Raw genomic sequence first — 22,543 nt, forward strand, 5'->3', positions numbered from 1 at the left:
ATCAAGTAATTCCTCATTCCCTCAGTGGTCTGACACACCTCATGTACACAGTGGAAGAGTTCCCAGTCGTAGACAGTCATCTGGTAGGCCAGGTCTTTCGAGCTCATTAACTCAAAGCTGCCCATGGAGCCAGTGGAGGGCCCTTCCTGCTCTGGCAAGGGTGTCTGAAATATAGAGCACACTTAATATACAGTATCATTTACATTTGTCTGTATATCATCCTTCATCATACAATTAACACTCATGTGAAATACAGGACCGTTTTGATGGGTGCAATGGCAGTTTTACAACTATAACAAGTCGAAATGCAACAGTAGCCTTGGGCCAGTGAACATATGTCTGTTGATTTAAAACAAAATATTACATGAGCGAAATACATGAGAAGTAACAGCTGCAAGAGATGTCCAGCTTGTAGGGGAACCTCTGGGAATCAGTCGGGTCAGTCTGAATGCGTTTTTGTTCTGAGGGGCATTTACACACCAATGAATCCAGTTGATCCCTGGGGCAGACAAACAGACGGCCGTTGACGCTGAGTGTGGAGAAGACTGAAATATCGTTGGGCTTCAGCACCACTTTATCTGAAGGAAAACAACAAACAAGAGATGGCTAAGACATGAGACCAAGAGCTCCTGTAAATGTGTACATATTTTTAAAAAATTAAGTGACTGAATTATTATTATTTTTTATCAGCTGTTTTGTTTTTGATAACATTGAGTCTTTGTCCCATATATCTGGTAGTTTTAAACCACACATTTGCAGATTGACAGGCAGGTCATCTCTTTTTGGCTTTGCTACTGTAGCTAGCAAGTTAGCTGGCTAATGTTTTTGTTGATTTTTGTTGTTGAATGATTCATCTGGACACAGCTACCAGCTTTTTTGTTTCACCTGGCTGCTGGTTCCTGATCTTTTGAAAACATCATTTGAGGAGTCGTCGAAGCTTGAGAAGAATGGGAGATGCAGTAGAGGAATGTAGTGCTGAGGGTTCGTAGGGAGGACGACTGGCTACTACTCTGAACTGTGTGTGGTGAGCTTCCTGGTGCCCAGAGCTACTGAGGCTACGCAGAGTGAAGGAGGAAAGGTCCAGTGGCTTCACAACTCAAGCTTGTTCCCAGAGTAGCCCTCAACAAGATCGTCACCAGACTCTTCATCAACCATCACTTTGACCAACTTCCTCTGATCACGCCATGAACTGTCCCGCTCTATCTATGGCCTCTATTGGTCGACCTAGCTAGATTTGTCTAGGCTACTCATGATGATGTATTGCTTGTTTGTTTTTTACTTTTGAAGTGCTTTGAGATTGCTTTCTGTTATGAAAAGTGCCATAGAAGTTTAATAAATTAGTATTATTATTATTATCAAATCAAAACATAAGCATATTATTATGCTGTGTTCAAAAGTCACATAACAAGGGTAAGGTGCTAAAGATGCCCCTCAGTTTTTGACTTATCCCTAATCCCAGGAGTAGATACGGTTACACTGCTACAGAGTTTAACTGGCTACGGTTGCCATGGAGCTTTGCTGTTTCCTCTGATTTAACCCCCAGTCGACCTTGAACTTCATCATCAAAGAAAGTGGTCAAGAAGACTCTGAAGAGGCTGCATTATGTTTGCATTAGAACTGGCAATCATGCATTGAATATGACAGAATGGGGCATCCATACTCCTCTGAATCCTCAGCAGAGAATTGTGCCCAGATTCTTAGCAGCGAAACAAATGCCAGTAAATAACTAGATTAATGGGCAATGTGATTAGGGTCTCAGAGACCAAGGAGCAGCTGGGCATCTGGCTTGATTTACTACTTGGTACGGGGAAAGAGCAGATCAAACATGGGCCAGAGAGAGAGGTGGATAAGTACGCTCTGGCAGAGACACTGGAACATCCATACAGCAAGTACCAGCCAATGGCAGCAACAAGCGGGTGTAGAATCTTATGAGTTGAAGAAAGAACAGCAATATTGCCCAAAGCTTTTCTCTATGCAGCTCTCCTGCAGGCCACGGTACCATCTTGAGCATATACCGGGTAATTGAAACAGAGTAATCCAGCATCAAAAGCCAATCATTTCCCAGTAAATCAGCCCCTGATTAATGAGCAGCACAGCATCTGCAAATATCTATGCGTGGAAAAACTGTGCGGCGTCCACCGTCGTTTGATTAGCATGTGGCTGTGGCCCTTCTCACCTCCGGCCGAACTGAGGTTGACCAGGAGGAGGTCCTCTGCTGACCCCAGCTTGTCGGCCACTGCGCTGATGACCTCTCTGACTGAGGCAGCCACGGTGACCCGGATGGTGGTGTAGGTGTGGTCGCTGCAGTACACTTTGAACAGGACTGCATGGGGACAGAGCACAGAGCACAATGCAGGGTCATTAACATGAAGGAATGGGGGATGGGAAGACAAACTAGAGTCCAGGCCATTGTAGATCTTGAAAACACTGTGTGTCACTGCTGGCTGCAAGGCCAAAAGGCTCATACTACTACACTGTGCTTTTCTATAGATTTATAGCTCTCTTCCACCTCATATCCTGCATGATTTCACACACACACTACGCCACACTTACTCTCATCATTACTCTTGATGGCCTGTCGTTTCTGCAGCTTCTCATCCCCCATGCTGAACTGCCGTAACAGGACTTTGTGCTGAAACAGTACAGACAGAAATGTACGTATAGCACGGGTTGACAATGAAAACAAAAGCACAGAATACAACTAGAGTGCTCGGGGTCACAGCTGGGTCACATACCTTTTGTGGAGAGGATCTGGCATCGTCAGAGCTGAAAAGGGTAAAGAAAGTGAGATTACACCATGCTTAAGCCCGGGACACTAAAGACAAGTGCACGCAGTAACAATGCATTTACACACACTTACCTGTTTTTAACTAGCTTCTCTAACTCTGGGAGTTGATCTTTCAGAGCAGGAATCTTACTGGCATCATCAGATACAGACACAAAGAACTCCTGCAACACATGACACACTCACAATGAGGAGAGGTTCAAAATGAGCCCAAACTCATTTGGATTATCAGATGACAATCACTAATACTCTACAATTCACAGCAAGTAGTATCTTTAATTTTTTAAACAAGCTGAATTCAGTATATGAGAAAAGAGTGAAGAAGACAAGCCCCAAATGGCACCCTATTCCCTTTGGGCTAGGTCTCTGGTCAAAAGTAGTTCACGACATAGGGAATAGAGTGCCATTTGAGATGCATACACTGACCTCTAGGAAGGCTAGTGAGGCGTCCTCCTCCTGAAGGTGATCTCCATGTACTGAGGCCCACTGCAGCACCAGCCTGATCACCCTCCTCTTGTTGTTCAAGGTGTAGTCCAGACGCTCCTGCTCTGAGCCCTGGGACGCCTCAGCGTGGTAGGTGCAGTGACGTTAAGGACAGAAACACATAGGAGCTACAGCTTGACTCCCATTTAGTCCAGGGTTGATTCAGGATCAGTTTAGCCATTTAAGTCACATTTAATATGACTATTTGGACATGGGGGACCTGATCCTAGATCCTGATTTGGATCCTACTCTTGGATGCCTAATACATACAAAATACATAAGGGATATTGATACACATTAGTAGAAATCCACAAAAACATATACGCTCACTTGCTATTTCCAGTGACTGAAAGGATATTGGGCCATGAGCACCGGGCACAGCTGGCTGTTAGGGATGAATACGCAGTGCATGAGCACAAAGTCGTCCAGAGCTGGGTCTGTGCAGAGAGAGAGAGAGAGAGCCAGAGCGAGAGAGAATGAGGCACCTGTGATGTCAGATGAAACGATGCCAGGCCAGCATGCTGACAGTATTATAGGCCTGATCACACATGGCTCTGTCACCGTGGACGGCTGGGGCATGAAAGCAGCCAGGAGAGTCCACACAACCAAGCGTAATTAGATAAGCACTGTGATGCGCTGCTAATTATAGACATGAACAAACAGGTCAGCAGCAGCAGCACAGAGGATGAATGCTCTCTCTCTGAGGGTACAGAGAAGACAATCTAAACACGACAGCCACAACGAACACAACACATCCATCTACATTAGTCAATATCACATAGGGTTGAAATAATGGTAATTTGGTCCCTACACTGAAATACAACGGTACACAGTGGCCAGAGATGTTATTGGAGGGGCAAAGTGCACTACCCGTACCTGATTCGTTGAGGTGAGAGTCCAGTCGCATCATTTCCAGGAAATGCTCCAGAATCTTCTCTGGTGCCCCTGACATCACGGTGTATCTGGAATGGCAGTGTCAATCAATCACCTAATAAATTAAACAAGGCAGGTTCCTGCTAGTTCTTACTACTGTTCCTATTCCATCCACACTTCACTGAACTGTGTGATCTGAATACCTCCCTGTGATTACTACATTAGATAATAATCCAAACTACAGTCAAAAGAGGTCCAGACCCTTGTTTAAGGGGCTGGCTGTGTGAGAGATGGTGTGGAAGCCTCTCCATAGGTAAACAGAAGGAGAGACCACCACTTGACCTTAAGAATCAACACAGTACACAGCCAGGCTTGTTGTGATTGGTTAGTTAAGGGGAGACAGAAAACAAGGTGTGTGTTCCCCAAATGGCACCCTATTCCTCCATAGGGCCCTTGTAAAAAACAAAATAGTGCACTATATAGGGAATAGGGTGGAATTTGGGACAGAATGTGTGCCAGGCACTCCATGGGGGAAGGAGAGGTGCTTGACACCCTCACACTCTTCATATGTGACTGGCACTGTAGTTGATTAGAGGCCAACCCTGGCAGAGTGATTGTAACCCGCGCGGCCTGCCTTCTCCCCGGGAGCACATCTCTCAGTCATTACCATTAATGTGTCTCTCTCCATTACTGCAGCCGCGGTCACTGGCAGCAACCTCCATTAAGTCTAGCTACTAGATAACACACGTCTGCAGCCTCGCAGTCACAGCCTTGGCTTACCCTAGAACTGATGCCCAGTCTCTAGCTCCACACCCTTTAGCAGAGAGTAACTCACAAACTCACCCACTTCTTCCACTCACAAATCCTTTTCAAGAGAGTATCTCACACACTAACCACACTCCCCTAACTGTGCCTGCAAGAAAGTTTCTCCTCCTCTTTTCTGAAGAGAGTGAGGTTAGTGTATCTTACACACCTACAGTTCCCTTTAACTTCCTATATGAATCTACCTCTATTTAACAGGGCTGCTAGAGTAAGTGGTTTAGGTGAAAAGGTGATTCAGATAGAGTTAGCTCAGTAGGCTACTTGTAGTGGGAGGGGGTGGTGGTGGTGCCGTGGGTGGAGGTCTGGATGCTGCTGGAGCTCTTCTCCAGGACCAGAACATCCTGATCATGTTCCTTCAGACGCACCGTGTTGGCCTCCACGTCCTGGACACACACACACACAGGCACAAATTCTTCATTACATCATCAGAAATATGACCCGTTTCAAGAAGCTTGCTGCTCCTAGACGATTCCACTTCACAATAACAGCACTTACCGGGGCAGCTCTAGCAGGGCAGAAATTTGACAAATTGACTTGTTGGAAAGGTGGCATCCTATGACGGTGCTATGTTGAAAGTCACTGAGTTCTTCAGTAAGGCCATTCTACTGCCAATGTTTGTCTATGGGGATTGCATGGCTGTGTGCTTGATTTTTAACACCTGTCAGCAACAGGTGTGGCTGAAATAGCTTAATCCACTAATTTGAAGGGGCGTCCATATACTTTTGTAGATGTATGTATGTATGTATGTACGTACGTACGTATGTATGTATATACACACATTGGACAGTTTATTAGGTACACCACCCTGTTTATTAGGGACACCACCCAGACAGTCATCGAGGCATTCAGTTATTGTTCGATTAAACGTTATAATGGGCAAAACGAGTGACCTAAGCGACTTTGATCGTGGTGTGATCGTCAGTGCCATGCGCGCCGGTTCCAGTATCTCAGAAACGGCCAGCCTCCGCACTACAGGGTTTCCCGAGAATGGTGTGACAAACCAAATAAATCCAGGCGGCGGCGAAAACAGCTCATTGTTGAGTGGTCGAAGGAGAATGTCAAGCTAACAGGCGGGCCACAAACAGGCAAATAACTGTGGACTACAACAGTGGTGTGCAGAAGGGCATCTCGCAACGCTATTCTGGAGGCAAAGAAGGGGTCCGACCTGGTACTAGATGGGTGTACCTAATAAACTGGTGTGTATATACAGTGTTTATATATACTGTATATTATAATAATATATCGGTAATATAGTACAAGCAAATCCTGCAGAATAGGCCTACAGTACACGCATCATGCAGCCAAAATAATATGGGGTGGTAGTTGATATATTTATCTGACTTAAATATGAGCCCTGGCCTGAGGCCAGACTACATCATCTCATCAGGACTATGGTACTGTACGCCTGGTGGATTAGTATGCTAGTACTGACAGAGAGACGGAGGTCAGCGGTTTGACTGAGGTATCATCCCAAATGGCACCCTATTTCCTATGTAGTGCGCTACTTTTGACCAGGGCCCATAGGGCTCTGTTCAAAAGTTTGGCACTATATAGGGAATAGGGTGCCATTTGGGACGCAGCCCCGTGTCTGGCCTAGCAGCCCATCAGGCCAGAGCCAACAGGAGATTTACAGAGGATTGAGTGAGCCTAATACAGAGAGCCTGCCTCTGTGGATCACACAGATGACCATCATCCATCCATCCGCTTTTCAATAGACACAATCAAGACCCTGATGTCCTATCAAAGTCTGATGCAGGCTGTACGTGGACCAGGCTAACAATAGGCAGTGGAGGGAGAACGTAGAGAGACAAGAGGCTAAGAGCTGATAGTTTGGCCTTAGGGTTTATACTGTACCTTTTCTACAGACATCTGTCGACATTGAACCACAAAGTTGAAAGTAGAATATCCTTGAATGTAGGCATCATTCTGCAGTGCTGAACCTCAACCAATAGAGGGAGACTATACCATTGAAAAAGGATAGTGGGACTTCACTGAGCAGAGGTGGAGGAGGGCCATGTTAACTTCCCCAGATAACTCACTCTGAGAATCCGGTTGAAGTCCTCCTTGTCCACACGTAGGAAGTGGCAGTTATCCTCTCGTAGAACAATGGAGGCGGCACGGGGGGCATCGTTGACCAGAGCAAGCTTCCCAAAGTCGTCTCCCTCATGCAGCGTGCAAACAACCCCCTTTGTGAAACAAGCCAAACAAGGAATGTATGTGTGAAGCAGGGAAAAAGAGGTGAGTGAGAGCATGTACAGCATATTTTATATCTCTTACACACTCATATATTCTATAATAAGCTATGGGGATGAGCTGTACTGGTCAAATGGGGATCAATTGTATGAGATGAAAAATTCAAATCATATAAAAAATGTACCTTTCCATAAATGACAACGTTTACGGAGCCCTTTAGAATGATGTACCATGATGTGCCTTCCTCCCCTTGATTGAACACTGAACAAGTGAAAGATTACAACAACAAAAATGAAATGTAAAGAGGTTATAAAGAGGTTTTCCACCAAAACATTTAAAAGAATTCCACTGAAATAGACAAAAACAAAGGATTTAGTATATAATCTGGGATTTTCTTTCTGCCTCCATGTAGATAATGCATTTATAAAATGATGTCTTGCGTGCCACGTTGATTAAGTTAAATCGATTGAGCTCCGGTCATGGAGACAGTGTTATACTACTTACACACTGTTCCTGCTTTGGCATGGGACTCAAAGATCAGGACACCGGCTAGTTCTTTCTTTACCTGTAGAAGCAGAGGAAAAACAGATAGGTTAGAGGTGACGTCATATAGGCCACGGGTAGGCAACTAGATTCAGCCGTGGTCCGATTTATGCCGATGGTCGGGGGGCCGGAGCATTATTATAATAATTTGTACACTGCAAATTGACCACAAGTAAACAAAAAAATGTATTGTATTTTAAAATAACAATAATTTCACACCTCATTACATTGAGACACGATCACATATTTCTTACTTTTTATTTGTAGGAATCCTTGGGAACAGATTTACTGAATACATTTAATTTTTGCTGAATTCCTGGTGATTTTCTTTACTGGGGACCAAAATAAAATAAAAACAAAAACATCCAAAACCTGTTGCTGACACCTGATATAGGCCTACAATGGGTTATTATTGTAACCAAATCTGTACTCACAGTGGTGGATAGGTGCGATAAAGCCTTTATATGAAGCAGCTCCTCATAAATGATCTCCAAATCATCCGCTGCCCTCTGTTCTGGACTGGGAAAGGGGAAATATGCACCAATTAAAAAATTATTTGACCTTGACTACAATTTAATTGATTCGCTTTGAACAGGATTTTAGCATCAGCTTTGCTATCATCAGCTTTGCACTTAGCTTACATATCTTATATATCTTTCCTAACCCTGCCAAACCTGCAGATACTGTATATCTATCATACCAGCAGGTGGCGATCTCTGTGATTGGTCCTTACTGTTTCCTCAGGATCATGCGCATGTGGGCATCAGGGCCGACCTGGGAGAGGAGGAGGAGGGTATCCTGCAGCTCCTCATCGCTCTCCCTGGTCTCCTCCTCGGTGGGCAGGGGAGCGTCTTCCTGTTCATCCTCCAGGAAACGGTAGAAAAGATACTTGTCCTGGAAGGTCAGCTCCTGGTCCACTGCAGCACAATATCAACACAGATCACACAGATTTAGAGGTGTAGAAATGGAGCCTCTTTTACATGCACGCACACACAGGCACACACACAGGTCGTTCCACCAATTCGGTGCCTTTTGAGAAGTATAACTTGGTGGGAGGAAAAAACGTTTGTTTTCATCTAATTTTAACATTCTGTCAACTTCATAAAAAAACATGTTGTTTTCTCAAGAGGTGAAATTTAAAAAATACTATAGTAAATGCCTATTAAGTGCCAAATAAAGTTTAAACAGGTTTGACGATGTCTTCTTAAATCAGCCATAAATCCCCTTGAGACAGAAGGAATGGAAGCTTGTCGTGTGTAACAGAGAGTGGCAATTGAATGCAAGCTTCACAAAACATTTTTAATTGTTGACCTTAAAATGGGGGAAAGACATAAATGAATCACTAATCACATGATATCAATGATCATCTTCAGAGAATTTGTCTTTGTCAAAGCAACAGAATAACTAGGGCTTAACAATGATGGTGGGTATCCTTAGCTACTGTCTACTGTACTGTTGTGGCTCACCGTGGTTGAGAACACCTTCCTCTAATAGCACCTGCCACATGCCCACTGCTTGAATACGAGAGTAAACAGAGGAGCTCTGCTGCATCTGCCAGTCCACCAGCTCTGTTCCCACACAGCATTGCCTGCAGGAGATACACATATCACATCAGGAAATAAATACATGAATCCTACTACACTGTCTGCAATGCTCGTCGGATGTGGCAGGGCTTGCAAACTATTACGGACTACAAAGGGAAGCACAGCCGCGAGCTGCTCAGTGACACCAGATGAGCTAAATTACTTCTATGTGAGATTTGAGGCAAGAAAAACTGAAGCATGCATGAGAGCACCAGCTGTTCCGGACGACTGTGTGATTATGCTCCCCGTAGCCGATGTGAGTGTGACCTTTAAACAGGTCAACATTCATAAGAACGTAGTGCCAGACAGATTACCAGGATGTGTACTCCGAGCATGCGCTGTCCAACTGGCAAGTGTCTTCACTAACATTTTCAACCTGTTCCTTTTTCAAGCAGACCACCATAGTCCCTAGAATGACTCCAACACCATCATTAAGTTTGCCGACGACACAACAAGGCCTGATCACCGACAACGATGAGACAGCCTATAGGTAGGAGGTCAGAGACCTGGCAGTGTAGTGCCAGGATAACAACCTCTCCCTCAACGTAATCAAAACCACGAAGATGATCGTGGACTACAGGAAAAGGAGGGCCGAGCATGCCCCCATTCTTATTGATGGGGCTGTATTGGAGCCAGTTGAGAGCTTCAAGTTCCTTGGTGTCCACATCACCATCGAACTATCATGGTCCAAACACACCAAGACAGTCGTGAAGAGGGCACGACAATGCCTATTCCACCTCGGGAGACTGAAAAGATTTGGAATGGATCTTCAGACCATCAAAAAGTTCTACAGCTGCACCATCGAGAGCACCCTGACTGGTTGCATCACCGCCTGGTATGGCAACTGCTTGGCCTCCGACCGCAAGGCACTACAGAGGGTAGTACAAACGAGCCAGTACATCACTGGGGCCAAGCTTCCTGCCATCCAAGACCTCTATACCAGGCGGTGTCAGCAGAAGGCGCTAGAAATTGACAAGACTCCAACCACCCTAGTCATAGACTGTTGTCTCTGCTACCGCACGGCAAGCAGTACCAGAGCGCCAAGTCTAGGTCCAAAAGGCTTCTTAACAGCTTCTACCCCCAAGCCATAAGACTCCTGAATAGCTAATCAAATGGCTACCCGGACTATTTGCATTGACCCCCCCACCCCCATTTTACGCTACTCTCTGTTTATTATCTATGCATAGTCCCTTTACCTACATGTACATATTACCTCAATTGCCTCGACTAACCTGTGCCCCCACAGATTGACTCTGTACTAGTACCCCTCTATATAGCCTCATTACTGTTATTTTATTGTTGCTATTTAATTATTTGTTATTTTTCTATTTTCTCCTTTTTTTTCCTTTTTTTTTACTTCAGTTTATTTTAGTAAATACTTTAACACTTATTTTTCTTAAAACTTGTCACGCCCTGATTGTAGATTGCTTTGTATGTTTCTATTTTTAGTTTGGTCAGGGTGTGATGTGGGTGGGAATTCTATGTTGTAGGTCTAGGTTTTCTATTTCTATGTGTTTGGCCTGGTATGGTTCTCAATCAGAGGCAGCTGTCTATCGTTGTCTCTGATTGAGAGCCATACTTAGGTAGCCTGTTTTCCTGCTTTTTTTGTGGGTGGTTATTTTCTGGTTAGTGTTTGTTGCACCTGTCAGAACTGTTCGTTGGTCGTTTTGTTGTTTTTGTTCGTGTATTCATCTTGATTAAAAGTATTATGGATACGTACCACGCTGCACTTTGGTCCTCCTCTCCTTCTCCCGACGACTTTCGTTACAAAACTGCATTGTTGGTTAAGGGCTTGTAAGTAAGCATTTCCCTGTAAGGTCTACTACACCTGTTGTATTCGGCGCATGTGACAAATAACATTTGATTTGATACAGCAAAAAACAGACATTAAAAATACATGCACACACAGATGTACAAATTCTTTGACATGAGAGTAGCAGGTGTACACGGTACTGTACACAAGATAATACAACCCACCTGTATGTCTTCAGGTGGTACTTCCTGTCTCGGATCATGTGGGGAGCTCTGGAGAGGATGGCATCACGGAGAACCTTCCCTGCTCGCAGGATCTTCTCAGATGGGACCTGTTGGGAGAGAATAGAAGGATGGAGTAGAGGAAGAGCTTTACAATAGAAACAGAGGAGTTGGCCTTTACTGATGTGATGGTCTTTACTACCTGAGAAATGGATTTAGGACGGAGTTTGGCTGGGCTTTCAATTAATGACTTCTGAAAAATAAAATGACATGACAATGACTGAAAAAAACACACAAGGAAACATCATGGATTGGAAAACAAAACACAAAATAAAGTACAGGCATGACATGGAAATGAGCAATGTTATGACATGATACAGACTGTAGTGAATGGTCACAGTTCCCTCCCTATGTTTTTCAATGATGACAGATATTAGGTGTTTTGTAGAGGTATTCTTTACCACTAACAACCTCCACTATCAACAGGACCTTTCAGGATTGGACACTTTTTTCCCAATTTTTCACCTAAAATGACATACCCAAATCTAACTGCCTGTAACTCCGGCCCTGAAGCAAGGATATGCATATTATTGGTACCATTTGAAAGGAAACAATTAGAAGTTTATGGAAATGTGAAAGGAATGTAGTAAAAGATAATACAAAGGAAAAAACTACCGTTCTTTTGTATTTGTTTTGTACCATCATCTTTGAAATGCAAGAGAAAGGCCATCATGTACACTGCTCAAAAAAATAAAGGGAACACTTAAACAACACAATGTAACTCCAAGTCAATCACACTTCTGTGAAATCAAACTGTCCACTTAGGAAGCAACACTGATTGACAATAAATTTCACATGCTGTTGTGCAAATGGAATAGACAAAAAGTGGAAATTATAGGCAATTAGCAAGACACCACCCAAAACAGGAGTGATTCTGCAGGTGGTGACCACAGACAACTTCTCAGTTCCTATGCTTCCTGGCTGATGTTTTGGTCACTTTTGAATGCTGGCGGTGCTCTCACTCTAGTGGTAGCATGAGACGGAGTCTACAACCCACACAAGTGGCTCAGGTAGTGCAGTTCATCCAGGATGGCACATCAATGCGAACTGTGGCAAAAAGGTTTGCTGTGTCTGTCAGCGTAGTGTCCAGAGCATGCAGGCGCTACCAGGAGACAGGCCAGTACATCAGGAGACGTGGAGGAAGCCGTAGTAGGGCAACAACCCAGCAGCAGGACCGCTACCTCCGCATTTGTGCAAGGAGGTGCACTGCCGGCGCCCTGCAAAATTACCTCCAGCAGGCCACAAACCTGCAGAATCACTCCTGTTTTGGGGGGTGTCTTGCTAATTGCCTATAATTTCCACCTTTTGTCTATTCCATTTGCACAACAGCATGTGAAATTTATTGTCAATCAGTGTTGCTTCCTAAGTGGACAGTTTGATTTCAGAAAAGTGTGATTGACTTGGAGTTACATTGTGTTGTTTAAGTGTTCCCTTTATTTTTTTGAGCAGTGTATTATTCCAGCCCAGCTGCAATTTAGATTATGGCCACTAGATGGCAGCAGTGTATGTGCAAAGTTTTAGACTGATCCAATGAACCATAACATTTATGTTCAAAAGTTTGTATCAAGACTGCCCAAATGCGCCTAATTCGTTTATTAATAACTTTCATGTTCAAAACTGTGCACTCTCCTCAAACAATAGCATGGTATTCTTTCACTGTAACAGCTACTGTAAATTGGACAGTGCAGTTAGATTAACAAGAATTTAAGCTGTCTGCCAATATCAGATATGTCTATGTCCTGGGAAATGTTCGTGTTACTTACAACCTCATGCTAATCGCATTAGCCTACGTTAGCTCAACGTCCCGCAGGGGACCCACCGATCCTGAAGAAGTTTAAATGGGCAGTTATTTACGAGATTCACAAGCAGGTGTTGGTGCTTACATCCCAAACCCTTGAACCCACAGCACAGAAACCACCTTGAACTATATGGATGTGGTATTCATGAGGTAAAAACATCAAGAGCAGAGAACAATCAAACAGAGACTAGGCACTAAACCAGCATACCATGCACCACAGAGCGGACATAATGACTGCTGTTCAACCTCTACATAACCTCTTTTCGAACATCATTACTCTCACAGCCATGACCAACAGTTACATAGACGCTTAACCACCATACAAATTCATCATCAACTCTTTCACCCTACGATGAGGGTGAAATGGACTAACGCCACATCCCCCTTTAACATCTTGATTAAAATGTTGCTAAGCGCTGCTCTTTTCTCACTGCAGCGTCTTATGACGGTCATAAAATGACACAAGCGAGGACGGACACAAGGATGTAGTTCAAAGGGGGCCATATACTGTAGGTGACGTTTCAAGATCTTTCTACATGCATCACTGATCATTTGGACTCATGAAGAATACATTAGCTACAGCATGTACCGTACACTTCAGTGAGGACTCTGGATTCCTTTAATTCATGTATTACTGTGGGAATGTATGCATTCTGTGCCTAAAGGGTTTGGGCTCACTGGTCTACGATTCATATAGATGGATGCACTCAGCTTTAACTGAAGGTTTGAATTACATAACAAAAACAACGTCACCACATTTGTTTTTTTTCTGTGACTGGAATATGTAGAGTCTGAGAGTTAGGCCAATATTTGCCAACAATTTGCAGACAATACAACCGCAGGGGAGTTTGCAAAAAAAAAAAAAAAGAAGACACTCAATTATACTGTCCTTGTAGTTATTTATAGTGCACATGTTTTGGCTGGTCTGAAAAGAACAAAGTCCAAGCCGCAATAAATAGTGAAATCCCCTCCAGAGTAGCACCATGTTACATGTATGGAGGTAAGGAAGTCCCAATGGGGTTAAGGTGGAACGGGAACTATTAAGGACATGATGCACACCAACGGAAGCGAGGTCTTAGCAGCAGCCTTGTTTATATTTAGTCAAAGTTTAAACAAACTCCACATTCCAGACTTATTTCGAGCTTCTGGCAACTGCAGAGGATGTTGTTAGATCAGGATCCACGTAAGCAGCAAGCACATATGAGTAAATAACCATCACTTTACCACCCACTGTCACTCTGCCATTCACAACAGTGTTCAATCTGGATGATACTCACTTCACATAAAGTGGTCACTAATCTCTCGTACACAGATGAGTAGCTGGTTGTTTACGCTAGATTTTGTCTCTGGGCTGCCAAGATTACATGGTTACTGCCATATCATACAGTGCTTTTTGGATGATGATGATAGTGGACAATGTTTGATGGTGAAACTAAATCATTATGATATATAATGATGAAGTCTCAGTTTTGTGTTCAGGAGACACTGCCGTACCTTATTCAGATGTTTAGAGATGGATCCAAAAGAGTTTATGCTTATGTTCTCTTTGTCAGACATTCCTGAATAAGAAAATAGAAAAATGACACTTGTTGTCATTCCTAAAAAATGAAACCTGAGTTTAAAGCCAAAGCAACACAAAATAAATCCCATACCGTACATCAGCACTTGTTTATCTGCAACAATTGGTGCATGTTCACAAATATACTTCATGTTCACAAATATACTTAGACAGATGTCAATACATAATCTCGATGCTATGTTGAATGTAGATACCGTATGTGTCGACTAGAATCTCCTTGAGGAGTGAGTTACATAATATCATCGGACAGTTCCCAAGGGAGATTTGTACAGTAAGAAGTGTGTGTGTGAGTGTGTGTTTTAGCCTTCAGGAAAAACATCATTAGTCATTTCACTTCAAAACCTTATCTGAGGGGAAGATACCTGGTTATTCTTAGACTTGACTTTAAGACTGCTGATATTGCTTATTTCATATTAAAGGCGAGAGGTAGGCCAGTACAGAGCATTTTACGGTATGTCAACATTATTGATGTCACTGTAGTTCTTGTACTCACTGTCAGTGCTACGTCCACCACTTTCCATAACTCCATAGGGTGGGGCAAGCAGTCCAGCCATGCACTGACGATATTTCTACAGAGACACAGAAGACAGAAGAACGGTCATTTAATTACACATGGTGGAACCAGCCACAAAAGCCAAATCCTAAACACCACAAGGTTTATTTTAGTGTGTCGATGCAATCCAATTCAAGATGCAGTTCATTGTCAACTACTGTCACCTGTTTATGTCAATAGAATTATTTGGATTGTAGTGTTATGTGTCTGTGTTTGACCCCCTCCCCCTCTTGGTGTGCATTCATGGCTGCCAAAGGAAGCCAGTCTTCCCCAGAAAAAAATGTACAAAAAAAATAAATAATAAAAATTAAAAGCGAAACAGCGTCCCTCTGTCTCTGTATGTGTAGCCCATCTATCTGATGCTGTATGGTCAAAAAGAGTATGACATTGTTGCAAGGGAAGCCATCGAGCATTTGGCCTGAGTGAAATCTGTGAATGGTCCTGGCGCACACAAAAAAAGTGTCAAGGGATACCAGGCTGGATTTGGCTTCATACCAAATCACATCACACCAAAGGCAAAACATAATTGTCAGACAAAACTTGAATTGTTGCATCTCGTTGTGTTGTTGTTCTCTGGTGGCTAGCTAGCTAAAATGATCCCTTTCCTAAATTAGCCATGGATGGAGATAGGTATTTGGACTTGTGATTGTACTTAATTCTCTGTACTGGCCAATGATTATAAACTGAGATTCTGATCCAACTATAAATTCATATGTAGCTAGATGTCGTAGGCTAATGTTTACCAGCTGGCTAATCGTTGCAGACAAAAGGTATTTAGGCTAGCGAGCAAGCATTTTAGCCAGGTAACCTAGGAAAACAAAAAGGCCTAACAAAAACTCAAAGTGTGTACTGTATGACAGAGTCAAAGACCGTTTCGTAAACATGAAAAATAGATGGATGACATTGGCGTTTCTCTACATGTAGGGTGAATAAACATGTTTTTTCTACTTGCACGCACGCACATACACAAACACACAGAGAAATCAGAACCATGGACAGCCACATCATATTTAGCTGACATTGATTGGACTAAATTGTTTTTGGTATATTTTAGTTGTCACTGTATTAGACTAAGCATAGGTGATTAGATGATGTTGACATTTTGAAGTTGAAATTGTGCTGGAGTAGTGGAGGCAGCTCCTATTCTTTCGACTTGCGGTAACTCTCTGTGGTTCTAAATCAATAGTTGTTTAGTAGTCCGAAAATGTCGGAAACATTAACTTGCTTGACAGTGCTGTAGGTCATGTAACTGTTTGTTACATTCAATACGCTTAGTGGACTTCACCTGACAGAGGTTGCTGGGATGAAACAAAGGTGTGGTTGAATTTATTCTGCCACTGTGTCTTCTTATTGTCTCTGCCTCAGGCCTATATATCACGGTGGCAAGGCATAATGAACTAACAGGTTACAGAGAAAACAACGGCTTCCCTGGTGATTTTACCCACGCACCGCTCCTACTCCCCCTGTACTCTCTTTATCAACGTGGCCATTGAGGACTATGTAAATACACAGCTGAGACCTCCAGCTGGCAGTTATGAGCATTCAGAAGCTTTACAACTGCTGCAGTCTCATTTAAATGAGCCTTCATCACACAAAAAGCTCCACAGTGTCCCACTGCATTTCAAAGGACAGAACAAAATAAACGTTTCATGTAGCTTCATTTGAAGTAAAAGCCTATTGCTGTAGGCCACAATAGCCGACGTGTATACAGGACAACAGGCTACAAAACCACAGTAAGGAATCAATGGTGAGAAATGGGCAAATGTTCAACTATCTATGCTTGCTTTCCATGCCATATTTGACTAATGATGGCATCACTGGGGGATGAGTAGATTGTGGCAGAGTTACTTACGAGTTGATCAAATCGCCTCAATCTGTAGTCTTTACAGATAAGGCATTACGACAGATTACACCGAGATTTAACAAGACACACACAAACGCATACACAGACACTCACAAATGCACACACACAAGAGGGAAGTGTCCAAACTTCTGAAAATAATTCTGGATCTCTTTATACTGCATTGAAATTCTAGTGTGTAGTCCCTCCAGCCAGAGCACAGGCACACACAGCTAGGATCCAGCGGTTTCTGGTGTACTGTAGATTAGGCCTATCTATGTATGCTCCACAGACTCCTACTACTTGGCTTTAGCCTCAACCCATATCAGTCTGTTAGCATTACTGCATTCATTCTACATGTAGAGAGATCCTCAGTGGTCCCAAACTTTTTATAGTCCCATACCGCTTCAAACATTCAACCTTCAAGCTGCTGTAATCTTCTAGCACCAGGGTCAGCACACTCTCAAATGTTGTTTTTTGACATCATTGTAAGCCTGCCACACACACACTATACAATATATTTATTAAACATAAGAATGAGTGTGAGTTTTTGTCACAAACCGAGGTGTGGGAAGTGACAAAGAGCTTTTATGGCACAGGCCACAAATAATAACATAATAATAATCAATAATGTTGCTCTTTATTTAACCATCTTACATATAAAACCTTATTTGTTCATCGAAAATTGTGAATAACTCACCACAGGTTTATTAGAAGGGTGTGCTTGAAAGGATGCACATAACTCTGCAATGTTGGGTTGTATTGGAGAGTCTCCGTCTTAAATATTTTCCACACTCTGTATTTAGTTTTCATGCTAGTGAGGGCCGAGAATCCACTCTCACATAGGTACGTGGTTGCAAAGGGCATCAGTGTCTTAACAGCACAATTTGTCAAGGCAGGATACTCTGAGCACTGCCCAATCCAGAAATCTGTTAGTGGCTTCTGATTAAATTCGATTTTCACAGAACCGCTTGTTGCAATTTCGATGAGGCTCTCTTGTTCAAATATAGGTAAGTGGATTGGAGGCAGGGCATGATAGGGATAACAAATCCAGTTGTTTGTGTCGTCTGTTTCGGGAAAGTACCTGCGTAATTGCACACCCAACTCACTCAGGTGCTTCGCTATATCACATTTGACATTGTCCGTAAGCTTGAGTTCATTTGCACACAAAAAAATCACGCAATGATGGAAAGACCTGTGTGTTGTCCTTGTTAATGCAGATAGAGAAGAGCTCCAACTTCTTAATCATAGCCTCAATTTTGTCCCACACATTGAATATAGTTGCTGAGATTCCCTGTAATCCTAGATTCAGATCATTCAGGTGAGAAAAAACATCACCCAGATAGGCCAGTCGTGTGAGAAACTAGTCATCATGCAAGCGGTCAGACAAGTGAAAATGATGGTCAGTAAAGAAAACTTTAAGCTGGTCTCTCGCTTTTGCGCCATCAGTACAGATACCAACACATCTTGACTAACAAAGTCCATTTGATATCACAAAGGTGTCCAGTACTTTAAAAATATCTTCTCCTGTTGTTCTGGTTTGCAGTGGTTTAAATAAGAGGGTGTCTTCCTTAATTGACCCCCCATAAACGTAACAGACATATACCAGGAGATGTGCCGGGCCCGCCATGTCTGTTTACTCATCCAGCTGTAACACATAACATTCACTGGCTTGTATGCAAAGCAGTAATTGTTTCAAAACATCTCCTGCCATGTCACTGATGTGATGTGAAACAGTGTTGGTTGATGAAGGCATTGTCTGTATAGTTTTTTTGTCCTTTTCCCCCAGCATTGTCCCAGCCATATCCGCGGCAGCAGGAAGAATTAAGTCCTCCACATTAGTATGGTTCTTGCCTGTCCTAGCCACTCGGTAGCTCACCATATAAGACGCTTCTTGCCCATTCTTCTTAATGGTATCTGTTGCTTTCATACATGTCTTACTACTCAAAAGTTGTTTTAATTCTCGCTCAAAAAACTCCTGTGGCTTATTTTCCAAATTGGCATGTTTTGTTTCTAAATGTCTGTGAAAGAGTGAAGGTTTCATAGAATTGTGAGATAATAATTTTGCACATATAACACACTGTGGCTGAGGAAAGGCACTACTCCCAATATAAGTGAACCACAAATCAATATAGTTCTCATCATATTTGCACCTCTTCGATGGTACAACGTCCCTGTCTGTTGTTCGGTGCTTTCCCATATAAGGGGGCAGAAGCTCTTCGGCTGCATCAGATTCACAACTGTCAGTGTCCATGCTAGCTGGGCTAACAACAAATGTAGAATTACTGATGCTAGCATTGGATGTGTTCGTGGAAGGAGAACAACTTGTGTTGTCGACAGGTGCAGGTGTCGTACTGCTGGTAGTAGCAGTATTACCAGTAGAGCTGGTATGTCTCTATGGGCCTTACTTTTTTTAACCATTTATCCATTTTCGAGCAAACGGAATGAGCAGCTACGTTTGGCTACATACGGACCGTTCGTGGAATTCCCACAAGAGATAATGTGATTGGATGCTAATTATTTGACTAGGCTACCTGTATTTGACATTGTGTTGTTATTTCACTGAAAACTAGATGGTTTGGTTTAATTATATTTTTGGCAGTGAAACGAGGCTACTCAGGCGAGAAAAAAAACTCACCCAAATGTATAGCACCGTTGAAAAATAAAAATGGACTGTTTAAAAATGTGAATCACATTTTTGTTTGGGGTATACCCCACGCATACCCCAGTTTGTGAATACCTGCTCTGAGGAATCAGAGTATGACCAGCTTCAACATAGCTTCAACGTGTAAATCAGCTAGAAAGATGTGTCGGCATCGAGTAATTGTCTCTGGCCCCCTCCCAGTTAGGGGGAGTGATGAGCTCTACAGCAGAGTCTCACAACTCAATCGCTGGTTGAAAACTGTTTTCTGCCCCTCCCAAATTATAGAATTTGTAGATAATTGGCCCTCTTTCTGGGACTCACCCACAAACAGGACCAAGCCTGGCCTGCTGAGGAGTGACGGACTCCATCCTAGCTGGAGGGGTGCTCTCATCTTATCTACCAACATAGACAGGGCTCTAACTCCTCTAGCTCCACAATGAAATAGGGTGCAGGCCAGGCAGCAGGCTGTTAGCCAGCCTGCCAGCTTAGTGGAGTCTGCCACTAGCACAGTCAGTGTAGTCAGCTCAGCTATCCCCATTGAGACCGTGTCTGTGCCTCGACCTAGGTTGGGCAAAACTAAACATGGCGGTGTTTGCCTTAGCAATCTCACTAGGATAAAGACCTCCTCCATTCCTGACATTATTGAAAGAGATTGTGATACCTCACATCTCAAAATAGGGCTACATAATGTTAGATCCCTCACTTCAAAGGCAGTTATAGTCAATGAACTAATCACTGATCATAATCTTGATGTGATTGGCCTGACTGAAACATGGCTTAAGCCTGATGAATTTACTGTGTTAAATGAGGCCTCACCTCCTGGTTACACTAGTGACCATATCCCCCGTGCATCCCGCAAAGACGGAGGTGTTGATAATATTTACGATACCAAATTTCAATTTACAAAAATAAAAAAAATTGTCATAAAAAACTAGCTCCCTGGTATACAGAAAATACCCGAGCTCTGAAGCAAGCTTCCAGAAAATTGGAACGGAAATGGAAACTATCGGCCTATATCGAATCTTCCATTCCTCTCAAAGATTTTTGAAAAAGCTGTTTGCGCAGAAACTCACTGCCTTCCTGGAGACAAACAATGTATACGAAATGTTTCAGTCTGGTTTTAGACCCCATCATAGCACTGACACTGCACTTGTGAAGGTGGTAAATGACCTTTTAATGGCGTCAGACCGAGGCTCTGCATCTGTCCTCGTGCTGCTAGACCTTAGTGCTGCCTTTGATACCATCGATCACCACATTCTTTTGGAGAGATTGGAAACCCAAATTGGTTTACACGGACAACTTCTGGCCTGGTTTAGATCTTATCTGTCGGAAAGATATCAGTTTGTCTATGTGAATGGTTTGTCCTCTGACAAATCAACTGTACATTTCGGTGTTCCTCAAGGTTCCGTTTTAGGACCACTATTGTTTTCACTATATATTTTACCTTTTGGGGATGTCATTCGAAAACATAATGTTAACTTTCACTGCTATGCGGATGACACACAGCTGTACATTTCAATGAAACATGGTGAAGCCCCAAAATTGCCCTCGCTAGAAGCCTGTGTTTCAGACATAAGGACATGGCTGAAAACGTTCTACTTTTAAACTCGGACAAAACAGAGATGCTTGTTCTAGGTCCCAAGAAACAAAGAGATCTTCTGTTGAATCTGACAATTAATCTTGATGATTGTAAAGTCGTCTCAAATAAAACTGTGAAGGACCTCGGCATTACTCTGGACCCTGATCTCTCTTTTGACGAACATATCAAGACTGTTTCAAGGACAGCTTTTTTCCATCTACGTAACATTGCAAAAATCAGAAACTTTCTGTCCAAAAATTATGCAGAAAAATTAATCCATGCTTTTGTTTCTTCTAGGTCAGACTACTGCAATGCTCTACTTTCCGGCTACCCGGATAAAGCACTAAATAAACTTCAGTTAGTGCTAAAAACAGCTGCAAGAATCCTGACTAGAACCAAAAAATGTGATCATATTACTCCAGTGCTAGCCTCCCTACACTGGCTTCCTGTTAAGGCAAGGGCTGATTTCAAGGTTTTACTGCTAACCTACAAAGCATTACATGGGCTTGCTCCTACCTATCTTTCCAATTTGGTCCTGCCGTACATACCTACACGTACGCTACGGTCACAAGACGCAGGCCTCCTAATTGTCCCTAGAATTTCTAAGCAAACAGCTGGAGGCAGGGTTTTCTCCTATAGATCTCCATTTTTATGGAATGGTCTGCCTACCCATGTGAGAGACGCAGACTCGGTCTCAACTTTTAAGTCTTTACTGAAGACTCATCTCTTCAGTGTGTCATATGATTGAGTGTAGTCTGGCCCAGGAGTGTGAAGGTGAACGGAAAGGCTCTGGAGCAACAAACCGCCCTTGCTGTCTCTGCCTGGCCGGTTCCCCTCTCTCCACTGGGATTCTCTGCCTCTAACCCTATTACAGGGGCTGAGTCACTGGCTTACTGGTGCTCTTTCATGCCGTCCCTAGGAGGGGTGCGTCACTTTAGTGGGTTGAATCACTGACGTGATCTTCCTGTCTGGGTTGGCGCCCCCCCCTTGGGTTGTGCCGTGGCAGAGATCTTTGTGGGCTATACTCGGCCTTGTCTCAGGATGGTTGAAGATATCCTTCTAGTGGTGTGGGGGCTGTGCTTTGGCAAAGTGGGTGGGGTTATATCCTTCCTGTTTGGCCCTGTCCGGGGGTATCATCAGATGGAGCCACAGTTTCTCCTGACCCCTCCTGTCTCAGCCTCCAGTATTTATCACTTTGAGATATCTGCTGATGTAAGAAGGGCTATATAAATAT

General features: G+C 43.2%; 1 protein-coding gene across 5 annotated transcripts in view; it reads right to left on the bottom strand.

The window, feature by feature from the left end:
• Positions 1 to 22,543, bottom strand: part of rapgef4a (Rap guanine nucleotide exchange factor 4a) — a 58,963-nt gene that overhangs the window by 4,854 nt on the left and 31,566 nt on the right. For 4 of the 5 annotated variants that reach the window (XM_055870543.1, XM_055870547.1, XM_055870546.1 and 1 more), the window contains 20 exons: positions 15,187 to 15,262; positions 14,609 to 14,673; positions 11,459 to 11,509; positions 11,260 to 11,366; positions 9,166 to 9,287; positions 8,433 to 8,616; positions 8,134 to 8,218; positions 7,661 to 7,721; positions 7,341 to 7,417; positions 7,003 to 7,149; positions 5,225 to 5,346; positions 4,145 to 4,230; positions 3,627 to 3,705; positions 3,212 to 3,362; positions 2,861 to 2,949; positions 2,736 to 2,766; positions 2,554 to 2,632; positions 2,177 to 2,323; positions 481 to 578; positions 39 to 164 (listed from right to left, as the gene is read on the bottom strand). In XM_055870543.1, the coding sequence (XP_055726518.1) occupies positions 39 to 164; positions 481 to 578; positions 2,177 to 2,323; positions 2,554 to 2,632; positions 2,736 to 2,766; positions 2,861 to 2,949; positions 3,212 to 3,362; positions 3,627 to 3,705; positions 4,145 to 4,230; positions 5,225 to 5,346; positions 7,003 to 7,149; positions 7,341 to 7,417; positions 7,661 to 7,721; positions 8,134 to 8,218; positions 8,433 to 8,616; positions 9,166 to 9,287; positions 11,260 to 11,366; positions 11,459 to 11,509; positions 14,609 to 14,673; positions 15,187 to 15,262 (1,983 nt within the window). The remainder of the gene's footprint in view (positions 1 to 38; positions 165 to 480; positions 579 to 2,176; positions 2,324 to 2,553; positions 2,633 to 2,735; positions 2,767 to 2,860; positions 2,950 to 3,211; positions 3,363 to 3,626; positions 3,706 to 4,144; positions 4,231 to 5,224; positions 5,347 to 7,002; positions 7,150 to 7,340; positions 7,418 to 7,660; positions 7,722 to 8,133; positions 8,219 to 8,432; positions 8,617 to 9,165; positions 9,288 to 11,259; positions 11,367 to 11,458; positions 11,510 to 14,608; positions 14,674 to 15,186; positions 15,263 to 22,543) is intronic. The other variant, XM_055870544.1, reaches the window with a different exon arrangement.

The sequence above is a fragment of the Salvelinus fontinalis genome, chromosome 19, assembly GCF_029448725.1.
Source record: "Salvelinus fontinalis isolate EN_2023a chromosome 19, ASM2944872v1, whole genome shotgun sequence".
Classification (NCBI taxonomy): domain Eukaryota; kingdom Metazoa; phylum Chordata; class Actinopteri; order Salmoniformes; family Salmonidae; genus Salvelinus; species Salvelinus fontinalis.